Source organism: Oratosquilla oratoria, chromosome 20 (assembly GCF_046742065.1).
Source record: "Oratosquilla oratoria isolate Oo_2021 chromosome 20, ASM4674206v1, whole genome shotgun sequence".
In the NCBI taxonomy this organism is placed as follows: domain Eukaryota; kingdom Metazoa; phylum Arthropoda; class Malacostraca; order Stomatopoda; family Squillidae; genus Oratosquilla; species Oratosquilla oratoria.
Window position 1 is genome coordinate 41,340,038 of NC_134796.1, and position 17,256 is coordinate 41,357,293.

The following is a 17,256-nucleotide window of genomic DNA, read 5'->3' on the forward strand; positions in this document are numbered from 1 at the left end:
CCTCCAGTCGCTCTCCCTTAATACTCACTTCCAGTCTGCTGCCACTTTCACACCTTGTACATCTCATCACCTTACTTTTACCCACATTTATCTTCAACTTTCTTCTTTCACACACTCTCCCAAACTGTCACCAACTTCCTCAATCCCTCCTCCGATCCTGCTACAAGCGCAGTGTCGTCCGCAGACAACAACTGGCTCACCTCCCACTTTTCTCCATTTTCTTTAAACATCTCCAATCCCTGACCCACTACCCTTGCATTTACCTCTCGCGCCATCCCATCCATGTATAAGTTGAACAGCCAGGGCGACATAACACATCCCTGATGAAGTTCCACCTTTACCTCGAACCACTCACTTTCTCCATTTCTAAGCCTGACACATGCTCTACTACTCTCGTAAAAACTCTTGACAGCTCCCAGAAGCTTTCCTCCTATCCCGTATATCTGCAAAATTTCCCACAGTGCCTTCCTGTCTACCCTGTCATAAGCCTTTTCCAGATCCATAAAGCCCCCAAAACATCCTTACCTTTTCCTTTAGCTTTCTCACATATCTGTCTTATCACAAAAATCTGATCTACGCAACTTCTACCCGTCCTAAATCCACACTCCTCCTCGCTAATCACTTTCTCTGTTCCTCTTCTAATCCTAATCTCCTAAACTTATTGTATAAGGTCGAATTTCTATTTCCAGCTGCTTCGTAATTCTTACTTGAAATTTTAACGTATGTATAAATTTTCCGAAAAAAAAATGTAGTCATCTCCCATGCTGTATATTTTGGAGACAAATATACATTGAATTTTCTCAAATTTTTCTTGGTCAGAGTACGTACATGATTTCTACTGTATGCAAAATGTGAGGGATTTGTTTATGGGTTACAAGCATAGGATAGATCACGAGAGCGTTCGATGTTTACTGAAGATTGAATATTAGTTAAAACAAATACACAAATATTTTCTTTTACAAGATATCTATAGTAAGATAAATATTAAAAAAACACTTATGATCAATATTTTATATTTACACGAATAATATACGTATAATTGAATTTCACAGTAGGTTCATCATCTGTCATGGTTCGGTAAAGCTGCTGCGACTAATAAGCCAAAACAATGAAGAATGTAAGATGTATTTACATTTTATGGACCAGTATCATATTAGTTCTTACAAATACACCGCCAGCGTATTGCAGAAAACATCAGTTGAACATAAAGGTAAATAGTGTTAACTTAAATGCATGCCATGAATGATAGAATGAAATCCAGACAGCTGACTTTTGTGCATATGTGCAAAATTGTGTTTTAGGTATTGGAACGTGATTGTTTGACTGGTATGGTTGTCATATCTTTGTGCTGGGAAAGACATAGGACCTTATGGATAAATTGCAGTAATTGGTGTGTCACGAAGTGTGAAAAAATAAAAATTGTATTCGTCATGTGACTGGACGAATCTTGAGCTGTTTATTTGCATAGCTGAGCCTGAGGAGTTAGACAAGGGCAGGTGTTTTTGGAAAAAAAAAGATCTCTAGTGAGATACTTATTTCTCATTTTGTGTTGCTCATGTTATCCTAGTTGAGCAGTTGGTACAGGAAACCACCAACCCTATTTGCGGATGAATTAATGAACTTTTGAGTACGCATTCTCCAGTTCAATTCCAGTATCATTCAAACACATTTTTCACTAATTTCTTTTCTGCATTTGAAAGAACCATTTTTTTCTCTCTCTGGAATGGTTAGGTTAGGAACTATCGTAAAATGATTTTTATGTTATCTGTGTGTGCGTGATTCTGGAATTTTACCTATTTTCCACATTAGAGTAACTGTGTCATGTATACATGAAGCTAGGGGAAGGTGCATTGAGGGTATTACTTCTCCATTGTAAAATATATGCCCCTTTCAACCACCATATCAGTTTCTGCCAGAGAACTTGCCAAAACTGTAAGACTGGTTGGAACAACCTTCCCATAGAACCTAACTTCTTTTTATCGAACTTAAATCAGATGTAAAGTTGTCTAACCAAACACATTTAATATTGAAGAAAACATACTCTTATTGTTTTCAATATTTTTTTTCTAAAACTTAACAAAGTATAGTAAATATAGATTGGTCCTACATTTCTGATGCAATGTGAATGTCTTAGAAGAAGAAATTAATAGAAACTAATAAGAAAAGCAGAACTGAGTTTTGAAAATTAATTTGGTATGCAAGTCATGTTTATTTATGGGCTTTCTAGCTTAAACCATTTTTAAATCTCGTCAACCACCTCACCACCATTTGGAGGTGCAGCCCTGAGGGGCTGACTCTTGGCTTCCAGGCTAGACCAAAGATATCTCTATTATGTTGAAGAATGGATGACAAAATGAATGGTAGGGTGTTGAGATAAACACCGAGAATCATTGAAGTTTAAATTACTGACATTTTGCTCTTAACAGAGCTTCTTCAACAATTCTCAGTTTTTATTTCACCACCCTACCACTCTATTAATTTCATCTATGTTCATTACACTTTTTCACACATGAAGAGCTGACAACCGGAATCTGCTGGCCTCTCTGTACCGCTTACAACTAGTGACAGAGAAACCATTCCATACTAATACAGCACAAACAGCAGTCCAAAGTTTCCTCCCAGAGATATCTGTGGGAAGTTTTGAGGACTATTGCCAGCCACTGTATAGCCGTGGGTTTTCTGTTTAGTGATAATAGGCAACAATTGATTGACAAGCAGAAAACCACCAGAAACTGCCACTGCAGTGACAGTATCATTATCTATAGCTCTGGCTAAAGAAAAAAAAGAAGAAAAAAAGAATAGTAGTCCAATCACAGGAGATGGTGATATATAAGATTGCCTGACAAACTCCATAATTGATAGCTGGTGGAAATAAGTCTGGTCTAGATGCAAATTGTATTTTGTTGCCAATAACTAGGACTTCTAGCCGTAAAGTCAATATTGTTGAAAAGAGGTGGACTTGGTACCCCATATATGGGTTTATGGGAAAAACAACATTGTGCTTAAGGTATACTGGTACCAAAGATAAGGTTGGACCAAGCATACTGGCTTTTAGAATACATCTCCAAATGTTATGGAGAATGAACTTCTAGGCTGATCCTTGGTTCCCTCATATCTAAGAAGCTCTTGAGCTGTGCTGCAATTTTACCACTTATTCCAGCTATCTTTAGCTTTGTTATTAATTCAATATGGAGAATTGTACCAAAGGATTTTCAGTAACCACATTAAGTGACATCATTCCAATTAAAACCACTGAATCAAAACATATTTATGATGTGTAGATTTTGCCACAGAGATAGTCTTAAATAAGTATCCCAGCTGGATATATATATATATATGTATATATATATATATATGTATATATATATATATATGTATATATATATATATATATATATATATATATATTTTTTTTTTTTAAGAGAAAGTTTGGAGGTTATGTCATTTTACAGAATGGTTTAAATATGAAACTATGGATGAATAACTTATTCTTGTAATATACAGATAGAATAACTTTTTCTTAAGACAGAAGATTAATTATACTCTTTTTGAATTTGTTTCAGAATGATGACAGGCGGTACTTTCCGATAAGCACTTTTGGATTTTACACGAAAGGCAGTCTTCAAGTTAACGTAAAGAAATTCAGGCTTAGGCCTGAAGTACCAGGGCTGGTAAGTATGCATAAACTTGTTCTTGGGTCAGATTTCTTGTTTTTTGGTGAACACTTTCACCAAGTGTATATGACAGACTCTTGTGAAAAGGAAATTCTTCTTTGTGTAGCTTATGTAGTGGACAAGGAATGAAGGGACCAACGATGTGCACTGCATGTGGTGGTCCTGCAGAATAGACAACAAAGCTGCCCAATTTCAAAACCTGTCAACCCCCACACCACTGTCAGGAATGCAGCTGTTTTTCTTACACTTTTCATGTATGGAGTACTTACAGTTGGCACCTGTTCCCATCTCCCTACTACTCTCGTCTATAGACAGAAACAGTTCGACATTGATACAACACAGACAACAGTCCAAAGTTACTTCCTGGATAGATCTGTGGGAGGACCACCACCACACTTAACAATAAAGCACCATTGATGGTCCTGCAAGATAGACAGTGGAGATACCCAGTTTCAGAACCCATCAACCCTCTTGCTTCCAAAAGGAGGTGCATGTTTCAGGGGCTGATATTCACTCTTTGACTGAGCCCAAGATCTTTATCTCTATCATGTTTGACAGTATTTTTTACATCACTTCACACGAATAGACTCTCCAATGACGACGATGTCAATCAAATAATTCCGACAGTTGTCCCGGACTCGAACCCAAGACTTGTGTGGTGGCTGGCCGTTGCTTTTCTGACTATGCCACTGAGATTATAAGATTCTCCAACCTCAGGGTTAATCTAATTCCTGCAGGATTTGAGTCATCTGCTAACTACTGTCCTAATCTCAATTTTACGGAGTCCAGGGACAACTGTCGGAATTATTTGATCTCTTCACACATTGAGAGCGGACAGCTGGTGATTGCTTCTCTCGTTGGACTTTCAGCTGGTGACAGAGAAAGTTCCAAACAGATACATTGGAGACAACACTCCAAAGTTTCTTCTTAGAGATCTGTGGCAGGAACTGAGGACCATTGCCAGTTATTATGGAGTTGTAGGTTTTCTATACAACCAAAATTAAGGCAGCATTTATAGTTATGATTATTCCAACATTCAGTAATCTTCCTTTTGTTCCCATCCATTCTCTTCTTCCTACACACTGTCTTTGCATGCTTTAATGCTTCCTGCTTGAAACACACCTAGATCGCAAACAAGCTCTTCAAGACCAACTACCAAATTCAATACTCCAATAATTCCCATCCCTGATACCAGTTGTGTATATATACATATACATATATATATATATATATATATATATATATATATATATATATATATATATATATATATATATATATATATATATAATATTAAGAAAAAATCTCTCAAGAGAAGCAAGAACCACACTAGAATGCTGTTCAGGACATCATTCAGCTCTAATACCATACCAACACAAGATAGACCTGACCATAAACTCCCCTGGATGCAACCATCACGCAGAGGACACAAACACGTCCCATGTTGCCCCACCCTAACCATCCACAAATAGCAGCTCAGTTACAAAGGATTACAAAGGCGGAGCATGCCAACAGGAGACCTTTTGGTCCATATCTAGGTCGGATGTGAAAAATCATAATAATGATAAATGAATAAATAAAAACTATAATAATGTAAAATAAATAAAATACATAAATCAGTGCATAGGTATAGTTAAATAATAAACAAACTGGTAAATAGTAAATTGACATTAACTAATAAATGAGAATCAAACAAATAATAAACAAACGGACAAATGATAACAAAACAAATAAACCTTGAGTGACATATGGGCCTGTCACCAGTTACTTTGGAACTGTGGGTGTTCTGGAAGAGAGACCTGGGGCAGTGTATTGATTAAAACACACATTCTTCATTTACTTTCACCTCTCTCTTGGCTGTCACTATATCCCAAATGTCTTGCACATTCCATCATCCTTTTGGACACTACTACATAATCCAGTAATGCTCTTTCATCTATCCTCCAACCAACCATCCTGACCTACATGTATATTTATGTGCATCTTGTTAAACAAGGTGTTTATAATTTTTCAGCACACATCTGTAACATTTTCTCATCATTTTCATTCCTGTTCATTAAATTCCACACTATGAAGGCCTCTGTAAGGGGCACCATCCCAGCCTCCTTATAGGGATTAGTTTACGATATTGAACCAAATCATCATCAATATTTTTGGGATATTAGTGATATCCTTACAGATAAGAGTCATGCAGCATTGTTTTATAATCAGAAACTAATCTTCACTCCAGAAAGAATGCTGATCACTTTTATTTTGTGCTGTCTCTCCTTCAGTGTAACCTTTACCACCTCTATGACAGAAGAGATCTCTTGATTAAGGATAGGAGGGCTTTAAGAGGTCATGAGAACAAATTAAGGAAGACTACACACCTAAAGAGTGTGAAGAAATGATGATATGGTGTAACGTCACAAACTCCCCCCTGTTGGGAGGCTAGGACAGTCCCCCTTATGGTAGCAGGGTTCGAATCGCCATCCCCTTGACCTTCGCTGCAAGTAACGATGCCCTAACCCACTCAGTCATATAAATGCATGAATGCTTGGAATAGCATAGGTGATGTATTCCTAGCTGGAACAATACATGATTTCAAATCAAGATATGATAATTGGAAATCAAAGATATAGACTAAGTTAGAACTGTACATGAATTTGAGGCCAGGTGTTATAAATTGAAGACTAGGAGATGGGACCTTACAAGCATTGCCCCTTTCCTGTACACTACAATTAGGTAAATACATTAGGTGCAATATTTTCTTCAAAGACAGAGTAATTCTTACTATCTTTCCTTCCACTGGCTCATTTGCCACTTGGTGTAGAATTCAGTGCTTCTCAATGAGGGGCATATGCCCCACAGGTGGGCAATTCGGTTTGTGGACAATATTATTTTTAAGGGGGGCAATTGAGGGCAACTGAGGAAGTCTGGGTCAATTTTTTTTTTTTTTTTTCTTCCATTGATGCCTTGTTCTTTTGAAGTGGTTTTAAACCAAGGTTTTGTGCTTTTTCAGCTGAAGGGGAGTTTATTTTTCAAATGATAAGGATTGTATATCACTATATGGTGGACATTAGGATTTTAAAGGCGATTATATGGGGCATGGCCAAAAACAAAGATAACCACTGGTGTAGATCCTCTAACACCAAAACATTCACATTGCTTCCTGAACAATACTTATTTAACTCAATTGAAAACTTCTCTTTCCTCCTAATTTTCCAGGGCCATGTATTCACAAACATCCATACCTTTCAGCAAATTATTTTTACCTACATTATCCTTAATGACATTTTCTTCCATTTAACTATACACATATCTCACCAACAGACCCGCATGTCTCTTTCAAGATTAGTGTCAGGAAGATAATTCTCTTTGATATCTGTCTTTCAGGACTGCCACTAGCCGCTAGCAGGTGTCCATTATCTCTGCTTAATCAATTTTAGTACAAATGCTTCATGTATATCTTGAGGATAAGTGTATTACAGAAAATGCTTTCTAAGTAAGGTTTTAAATGTATTTATTTGGCTTTCTAGTTTGGCTTCAGCTTGGAGAAGACAAGCAACCCATACACTGATACTCACCCAGAGCAGTGTGAGCTGAACGTGAATCACAATGATAGACTAGTGCAACATGTGTACTTCAAATTCGACTTGCAGAAAAAACAGTAGGGATACCTTGTATTTCTGTACTGTAGGATGGGGTAATCGGTCCATCACTGGGGTAAATGGGCCATTTAAAAGTTATGTATTAAAAATTATGTTACAACTGGTAAATAAAATTCTGGTAAAATGGAGGTAGGTATTATTCAGGGTAAAAGTGAAATATTTTAAAACCAATTTCAATTAAAAAAGTGAATAACTTTTATATGGCCCATTTACCCCCCCAGTGATGGCCCGATTACCCCATCCTACTGTGTCTATTTATGTTTTTATTTAATTTTTTTATGTATGTATTATTTTGTTTTTTATAATTTTCATAATTTTAACCTCTTCAATATGAATCAAACATTTGCGTGCACATCAGGTTGCCTGATGTACAATGACGCATCACAATATGTGCATTACAAAATATAAAGTTGCTGCTGTTGTATTTGCTCTCTTTCACCCTGAATAAATATAACGTTACAGAAAATGTGATCAAGCCTGTTCATAGAATACGGGGGTCACACAGTCACAACTATAAAATAAATATAATCAAGAAGCCAGCACCAGCACCCTCGTATATCCCGCTCACGGCTCGTGACGCATACATAGGCGTTATAGTATTCAAGAGGTTAATCATAAATAGAACATTAGTTATTTTTTTCTTTATTAGTCAAAATGTACCTGAAGATGCCTTGTTTAATCATGTCTGTAATTGGTGTAGTTAGTTATAGGTCATTGGCTCAGTGGTTCCCAACTGGTGTGCCGCGGCACCAAAGGGTGCCATGAGATCAACTGAGGGTGCCGCTGCCAAAATTGAGGACAAAAATATTTTTTGTATTACTGACTCTCTCTGTCATCCATTTTTGTTCATTAAAGCAGCATCAGTGTAAAGATGAGTATTTTCATATTATCCAGGGACAAAATTTTGTTACTGATGTTAAATCAACAAAATACTGACAAACTAGAATTTAGATTTTCTAATAAGGGTGCCGGAGACTTCTGAAAGGCTTGGCAAGGGTGCCTCAACCCAGAAAAGGATGGGAACCACTGCATTAGCTGGATTTTATACCCTTTTATATCTGTGATAGCTTTTTTTTTTCAGTTTTTATCTATAAAGAATTTATTACTTTTAAAGCAATTTTTTTAACATCTCATCATGGCAGAAAAATGATAATGATGTCCCCTGCCCTTACCTGCTGCAGAAAAAGTGTATTTATTTTATGTATTTTATGCATGAGGGGGAGTGGGTGGGGAATGGGGAGTGAGGAAGTATGTATGAGAATTTTTTTTTTTTTTTACGCAGCCCGAAGGGATTTCTCCCCGTCTTCTTTTTTGCATGAGGGGACGGAGAGGGGGGGTCACTGAATTTATGAAGCAGCCTTGCTGTGGATGTGCTGTGTCTTGCGACACTGCTTCTGATCCAGGGCAGTGGACAGGATGTAGGGATTACCCGTTGTCTGGGAGGTGCCAAGATAAGAGGGAGAGAGGAGGGGAGTGGAATATATAGGAAATGGAATGGGTGGGAGTGCTTTCTATGCCTTTTTCTTTTTGGCTATCCCCCATGTAGGTGGAAAAAGCCTTTGGTATATGTATGTATTTGTTACTACCTAAGAGATAAGTTAGGAACCTGATTTTTTTTTTTTTTTTTTTTTTTTTTTTATTTTTTTAACCTTTTTTTTTTTTTTTTTTTTTTTTTTTTTTTTTTTTTTATACCAATGCCACCATTGCCAGTCAGTGCTGTTTACTTTAACAGAACTCAACCTCTAGGCAGTAAAGATTTAACCATGTCAGTATGACTCAAAATTCTTGTGTGCAGCATCAGCTGCCAAATGTATGAGTCATCACACTACTTGCATTATAAGATAAAAAGTCACTGCTCATTTTCTTTTACTCTGAGTAATTATAAGCACAGAAAACATGATCAAACCAGTTCACAGAATCTGTGGTAACTCATGTATAAATACTACCTCTGTTCTTCTACAAGGGGAAAATATGGCAGCAAATTGGAAGTGAGTATTAAGGGAGAGAGGCTGGAGGAGGTGAATAGCTTTAGATACTTGGGGGTCACATGTGGCAGGAAAGGGAAGAATGGAGGTGGAGGTAGGATGTAGATTGAGAAAAGCAAGTAAATGCCTTTGAGGAATTAAAAAGTGTGATGAGAAATTGACATTTGGGAATGGATGCTAAGAGGAGATTGTGTGAAGGGGTGATGGTGCTGACAGCACTGTAGTACTGTATGGGGCAGAAACATGGAACTTAAGAGAGGAGTTTAAATGTGTTTGAGATGAAATGTCAGAGAAGTATGGTAGGGGTTGCATGGCGGGTAGAATGAGAAATGAGGAGGTGAGGAGGAGAGCGGTGTGGAAAAGGAGTTGGGAGATAGAGTTGATGAAAGAGTATTGGGTTGGTTTGGACACATGGAAAGAATGAGGGAAGAAAGATTAGTGAAAGAAATGTGAAAGGCAGAAATGGATGAAGTGAACAGGAGGTGGTGATTGAGGATGAGATGGATGGATGGGGTAAAAGGGGTGTTGAGAAAGAGGGGGATGTCTGTTGAGGAAGGAAGGGAGAAGACAGAAGATAGGGGTGAATGGAGAATGGTTGTATATGGATGATACTGTGATGCATTAGAAGGGAGTGGATGGGGGATGAGGAGGTTAGGAAGTGGTTTTGTGTAAATAATATTTTGACGCAGCCCAAAGGGATTTCTCCCCGTCTTCTCTTTATCTGCATGAGGAGAGTGAAAAGGGGTGGCCACAGATTAAATGGAGTGACCCTACCGTAGATGTGCTGTCCCTTGCTGCATTGCTTCTGACCCAGGGCAGTGGGTGAGATGCAGGGGTAACCTGTCATCCAGGAAGAGCCAAGAAAAGAGGGAGGGAGGGGGTAGTGAATGGGAGTGTAGTGTGTGGGGATGAAATGGGTGGGAGTGGAATTATGCCTTTTAGCCTTGGCTATCTCTCTTGCAAGGGGGAAAAAAAGCCCTTGGTATATGTATATATGTATCCTTGTTCCTTGTTGATGAAGGGCCATCCTTGCTTCCCACCCACTGCCAGGGTCAGAAGCAATGCAGCAAGGCACGGCACATCCACAGCAGGGCCCAACAGCTGAAGCCATCCATTTTCAAAACTCATCAACTACCTCACCTCCAACAGGTGCAGCCTTGAGGGGCTGACACTCAGTCTCCAGACTCGTCTCAAAATCTCTCTTGATCAATTTCAACTCTTTATTGTATCTTTTCACCCATTGAGAACTGACAACTAGCCAGTTGAGCTTGTTTCCTTTGACCATATGTATTGATACACGCCTTTCATACCCAAATCTTGGGTGTGATTTGGGTATGAAAGGCATGTGTAAATATATATTGTCAAAGTAAACAAGCTATAGCCAGTTGCATGAGGGGACACAGGGTGGGGGGTCATCAATTAAGTGAAGCAGCTTTGCTGTGGATGTACTGTGACTTTCTGCATAGCATCTAACCCAGGGTAGTGGGTGGGAGACAAGCATGACCCTTCATCTGTGAGGAGCTAAGACGAGAGGAAGTAATGGGTGGGAGTGGGTGCTTGCCTTTTGACTTGGCTACCTCCCTTATAAGGGGGAAAATGACCATAGTATATAGATAGCCTTTCATACCATATATAACACACCAGTACAAATAAGTTTTTCACTTACACCTTGTAATTATTTATACATTTTTCAGAGTTAACTTATCACGAAGCCAGGATATGGAGACCCTTTATGTGAGAGAAAGTAGCGGCAGTGTTACTCCCATCGTGAAAACGGACATGAAATTTGGAGATTCGGCTTTGATGACAAAGGTATAGTATGTCCTGACTTTAAAGTGTTGTCTTGAAAAAATGTTAATGGTATGGTACTCTGCTATACAATTATAGGGTTGAGGCATAAGTTATTGCATGTAATTTGGTCTTTATACACATGCGTCTCAAAATGTTGGCATGTTTGTTGTCAATGAATGTTTAGTAATAATAACAGGTGCATTTTAAACTTTTTCTTCAGGAAAGGGTGAATGATAGAAGTAAGAGGGAAGTTGCAAGTGTAAACAAAAGTAAGTAGATATTCTCTGTACTGGGTTATTGGCTACTTAGTTTTATGCTATCAATACTTAAGGATAGAGTAGGGCAGTGTAGAAAGAGATGTTCAGTTTCTGTGGTGACCACATCTGGATCAGTTTGCTTCTGTAGGCCTATTCTTTGTAAAGAGAAGCAAGTAAAGGCTTTGTGGGTATTAAAAAGTATTACGAAGAATAGGCATCTGGGAATAGATGCAAACAGGAGATAATATGAGATGATTGTGCCTATAACACTGCACAGGGCAGAGACTTGGAATTTGAGAGAAGCATAGAGGAAAAGTTTAAATCTGTTTGAAGTGAAATGTCTAAGAAATATGGTAGGAGCTACAAGGTTGGATAGAGTGAACTTGAGGGGATGACTGAGGATGAGATAGATTGATGGAGTGAAAGAGGCTTTGAGTAAGAGGGGAATGTCTGTTGAGCACAAAAGGGAGAAGGCAGGAGATAGTCTCATGCATGATTACTTCATGTCCCGGGAAACACAACCATTCTGCAATGATGGCCCAGTCCCCCTAACAGTACAACACTTACTGAGTATCCCAGCCTGATGGAACTACAAGAACAATATCTCTTCCATTGGCTTGATGAGAACGGAATATACTGTATCTCCTAAATACTAGGAAAGAAGATCCTCTCCCTAGGACATGAGGTGCTCAAGTTTGTGAAGAACTCTGGCTTCTTAACCTCTTTACTATAAATCAAATTCTTGTGTGCAGCATTGGATGCCTAATGTACAATGCATCACACCACTCGTATTATAAAATATAAAGTTACTGCTGTATTACTTGTTCTCTTTCACTCTGAGTAGCAATAAACACAAAACATGATCAAACCAGTTCACAGAATTTGGGGGTCACTCGGCTACAACTACAAAATAAATATAATCAAGATGCTGACGCTGGCATCCTCGTATACTCACTCGCGTCTTACGATGCTTACGTAGGCATCATCTTATCAAAGAGGTTATGAAGATCATAACTCCACAGCTGAATGTTTTCCATTGATACATTGGACCCACCCCATCCTGTACTTTAAATAATCACATTTTAAATACCTATTTTATTTATTCATTAATCAATAAATTCTACCATAGCAAATAGTTTATCCAAAATAAAAATTCTAGCTTACAGATTTGATCACTTTTAGAAAATATGGTAGTGGTGCTATATGATCCAGATGTTACTGCACCATAAGATCAAATAAAATCCACAAGGACCTAAGATGAGAGGTCAAATGAATAGGATTTTGTATGAATTTGGGATGTGTGTAGATCAGTGGTTCCCAACTGGTGTGCTGCAGCACCAAAGGGTGCCACCAAAATTCAGGGCAAAAATAATTTTTGTATTACCGACTCTCTCGGTCATCCATTTTTGTTCATTAAAGCAGCATCAGTGTAAAGATGAGTATTTTCATATTATCCAGGGACAAAATTTTGTTACACTGATGTTGAATCAACAAAATACTGACAAACTAGAATTTAGATTTTCTAATAAGAGTGCTGGTGACTTCTGAAAGGCTTGGCAAGGGTGCCTCAAGCCAGAAAAGGTTGGGAACCACTGATGTAGATTTTGTGTGTGTGCTTTGAGTTAGCCACCCCCTTTATAAGGGAGAATGGGTCTTGGTATATGTATGTATATATATATATATATATATATATATATTTATATATATATGTGTGTGTGTGTATGTATGTATGTATGTATGTATATTCAGTATTTAATTCCATCTTGTGCTAAGAACACAATATTTCAGGTAATGCAGTGAGCAGTACACCAAAGGCCAATGATGTTACGATTCACATGGAAAAGGAGGGCGACTATTACACTTTTGCAGTATGGCATTAACCTTAAGTATTATTTGACTAATATCATAATATCATATGTAACAATAAATAGCCTTTGTCTGCCAGTAATGATTGTGGCAATCATATAATGTTTGATTTTTTTTTGGTAATGTGATCAGATTACTTGTTGACATACATAATTTCCAACATTTACACAGTGAAATGACTCAATGAATATATATTTCTAAATTCTCATTATTGATATCCCTACAGTTTGAGGTGTTTGTTAGAACTGAAGACAGTGAGGGCTTATATAAGCTTGAATTTCACAACTGCATCAACTATGGACATGGACAGAAAACCTTCGTTGACATGACATTGGATGTATGTGGACAAATTTAATTTTCGTACATTTTCTGAGATGAATTTTGTTAGATTTGTATCACCAACTCTCTTGTGGTGCTAATGTAATTTTCTGTCAGTAAATTGACTTATGAAGGACTGTTTAAATCAAATCACGAGGCTGATGACAAGAATCTTTGTGACAGGTCGTAGAGGTAAACCCAGACGACAACTACTTATCTGCCGGAGAAATGCCTCTTCCCGCACTGTACTTCATGATGTCCATTCTTTTCTTCCTGTCCGCTTGCTTTTGGTTCTTCCTGCTTAGACAAAGCAAGTAAGTTGACAGATGCCAGAGGTAGAGTGAAATAAACAAATAAACGACATTTAATCGTTTATCAGTTGTTTTAACCCATTCAACTCCGATGACAAGACATCTTGTCATCGGAGTTGAATGGGTTAAGAAACGATTAGACAACTTTATGGATGGGGATGACAGGTGGTGATGGATACGGAGCTGCCTAGTGTAGGCCTTATGGTCTCTTGCAGTCTCCTTCATTCTTATGTTATGTTCTTATGAAATATTTGGAGGTAAGAGAAAGAGTGGGTATGGGGAAGGAGTCACTGGATAGGTTAGATCAGAGTGGTGAGGTGGTTTATGTATACAGTAAACCCTTGCTATGGGGATGGGTCTGTCGTTATATCCAAAGAACCATTATAACCGAGGATCTGTTATATCTGATGGAAATACTGGACAGATCCTTTATATCCTGAAGTTTGTCTGGTGTTAAAAATTAGTAGGATTAGAAATTATAGTAAACCCTCAATATAACAGACAATATGGGGACGGGTCTGTTGTTATATCCGAAGATCCATTATAACCAAAGATCCTTCGCTATAACAGATGAAAATCTGTTATAGCGAGGGTTTGTCCTGCCAGATTTTTTGTCCATTATATCTGATATATCGAGATACGTTATACCAAGGGTTTATTGTATTGAGAGAATGAACAAGGAAAGATTAGCAAAGAGAGGGGATGACAGTGTACTGTGGCTTAGTCTGAGGATACACTGAACTAGTTGTTGACAGAGTTTGGGAAGGTGTGTGAAAGGTGTAAATCTGAAAGTATTGAAAATAAGCAGAAGTTATGAGACGAACAACATTGTTTTGCTGCGTTAGATGTCTCCCATTATCGTCAATGCCTCGGGTTTCACTGGCGAGAGAAATGCAACTCCAATGGGTGGCAGTGATCCTTAGGTCCTCCCCCAGATTTCTTTAAGGAGGAACTCAGATTTCTTTAAGGAGGAACATCGGATTGTTATCTGTGTTGTAGTCACGTGGGAGTGAACATGAGGGGGCGACCTAGGATGAGATGGATGGATGTGGTAAAAAGGGGCTTTGGAGAAGAGGGGAATGTCTGTGGAGGAAGGATGGGAGAGGACAGAAGATGGGTGAATGGAGAATGGTTGTACAGACGCTCCTCTACTTACGTTCATTCGTTTTACGTTTTTTCGATTTTACATTTGAACTGACTGTAAAAAAAAAATTGTAAAAAATTTGTTTTTTGAGTTTAGCGCACTCTCCGTAGTACGAGATGTTCAAACGATATGCATGACGCTGCGTCCATTGTTTACATGGCACAAACGACAGACTGACCGTGCCTTGCCTCCTCCTTCTCCTCCATCTCACTTTATGTTGCTTGAATTTAATCTATTTGAAATTAATGTTATTATTTTACAATATTATGTTTCTAATTAATGATTTAGGGGTGTTTTATAAGATACGGTAATAGAATTTATGGATGTATAGTACAGTATGAACGGTCATACATTACTGGAACGTACAGTAACAACTTACGTTCATTTTCACGTTACGTTCGGCCGTTCGGAACGTAACTAAAACGTAAGTTGAGGAGCGTCTGTATATGGATAAGGTTGTGATGCATGAGGTGGAATGGGTGGGGGATGGGGGGTGAGGTAGTATGTGTGAGAAAAATTGAATACAGCCTGAAGTGATTTCTCCCTGTCTTCTTTTCTGCATGGGGGAACAGAGAGGGAGGGTCACAGATTTAATGAAGCAGCCTTGCTGTGGATGTGCAATGTCTTGCGACACTACCTCTAACCCAGGGCAGTGGACAAGATGCAGGGATGACCCGTCATCCAGGAGGTGCCAAGATAAGAGGGAGGATGGAGGGGAGTGGAGTGTATTAGGGATGAAATGGGTGGGAATGGTTTTTATGCCATTGTTTTTTTGGCTACCTCCCTTGTAAGGGGGAAAAAGCCTTTGGTGAATGTATGTGTGTATTCATGTGGGACTGTAGGAGAGAAGCAGTAGCAGACTGTCAGCTTCTCATATGTGAAAAAATGGAGGAAATATAGTTGAAGTTGATAGGGCCTGCTGGAGAGACTTATGGTGGTATTCTTTAAAAAAAATCTTTCTTTATGTAAATCTTGTATAAATCCTTGGATTTTTTTTTTTTTTTTTTTTTTTTTTTTAAGAATACCACTATAAGAATCTAAAGTGGTATTCTTAAAAACATTCTTTCCTTATATAAATCTTATATAAACCCTTGCAAGGGAAGGAATTTTTTTCTAAGAATACCACTCTAAGAATCTTAGTGATATTCTTAAAAAAATCTTTCCTTATATGAATTTTCTATAAATCCCTGGAAGGAAATGATTTTATTTTTATTTTATTTTTTTATTTTTTTAGAGTACCAATGTAAGAATCTTATAGTGGTATTCTTGAAAAAAATTATTTCATTATATGAATCTTCTATAAGTCCTTGGAAGGGAAAGATTATTTTTAAGAATACCATTGTAAGAATCTTATGGTGGTATTCTTAAAAAAAAAAAAAAATTCCTTATATAAATCTTATGGTGGTATTCTTGAAACAATTCTTTCCTTATATAAATCTTCTATAAATCCTTGGAAGGGAAAGATTCTCTCTCTCTCTCTCTCTCTCTCTCTCTCTCTCTCTCTCTCTCTCTCTCTCTCTCTCTCTCTCTCTCTCTCTCTCTCTCTCTCTATCTCTCTCTCTCTCTCTCTCTCTCCTCTCTCTCCTCTCTCTCTCCTCTCTCCTCTCTCTCTCCTCTCTCTCTCCTCTCTCTCTCCTCTCTCTCTCCTCTCTCCTCTCTCTCTCTCTCTCTCTCTCTCTCTCTCTCTCTCTCTCTCTCTCTCTCTCTCTCTCTCAAGAATACCAGCATCCCAACAGGGATATCCACAAGGAACTAAGATATAAGGAACAGCAAATAGATGAAGGGTGGGGGATTGTGCTTTTTGGTATATTTATAGACATATTCTATATCCCCATTTCTCATCTGTTTTGAGATTGCATTGCATCATTCTTTTGTCGCATTACCCATCTACATATCTTCAAATTATCTTTGTTCTCATTTAAGTACTTTTAGCCAACTCAACACACATCTTCTGTTTCAGGGATCCTGTGTTCAAGATCCACTACTTGATGGGAGTGTTAGTCGTTATCAAATCATTTAGTCTCATGTTCCATGGGCTAAATTACCACTTTATCCAGAAAGAAGGAATCCACATTGAAGCTTGGGCTGTCATGTATTACATAACTCATCTGTGAGTATTTATTGATGGTTGCTGTGTTAACCATTTGATGTTGAGTTGTGTGATATGTTATTTTTAACAAAGAAAAAAGTTATTTTTGATCATGTAAATTGGTGAATTAGGATTACAGACACTCTTTACCATCTATCTTCTCTCTTTCGT

At 38.0% G+C, this 17,256-nt stretch overlaps 1 protein-coding gene across 4 annotated transcripts in view; it reads left to right on the plus strand.

The window, feature by feature from the left end:
• Window positions 1-1,052: 1,052 nt before the first annotated feature.
• The window catches only part of LOC143036488 (protein GPR107), a 28,713-nt gene continuing 12,509 nt past the window's right edge, over window positions 1,053-17,256 (plus strand). For 3 of the 4 annotated variants that reach the window (XM_076203894.1, XM_076203895.1, XM_076203896.1), the window contains exons 1-9: window positions 1,053-1,210; window positions 3,564-3,671; window positions 7,193-7,323; window positions 11,004-11,121; window positions 11,321-11,369; window positions 13,131-13,225; window positions 13,450-13,560; window positions 13,725-13,855; window positions 16,957-17,106. In XM_076203894.1, coding sequence (XP_076060009.1) covers window positions 1,109-1,210; window positions 3,564-3,671; window positions 7,193-7,323; window positions 11,004-11,121; window positions 11,321-11,369; window positions 13,131-13,225; window positions 13,450-13,560; window positions 13,725-13,855; window positions 16,957-17,106 — 995 coding nt within the window. In that variant the 5' untranslated portion in view covers window positions 1,053-1,108. The remainder of the gene's footprint in view (window positions 1,211-3,563; window positions 3,672-7,192; window positions 7,324-11,003; window positions 11,122-11,320; window positions 11,370-13,130; window positions 13,226-13,449; window positions 13,561-13,724; window positions 13,856-16,956; window positions 17,107-17,256) is intronic. The other variant, XM_076203897.1, reaches the window with a different exon arrangement.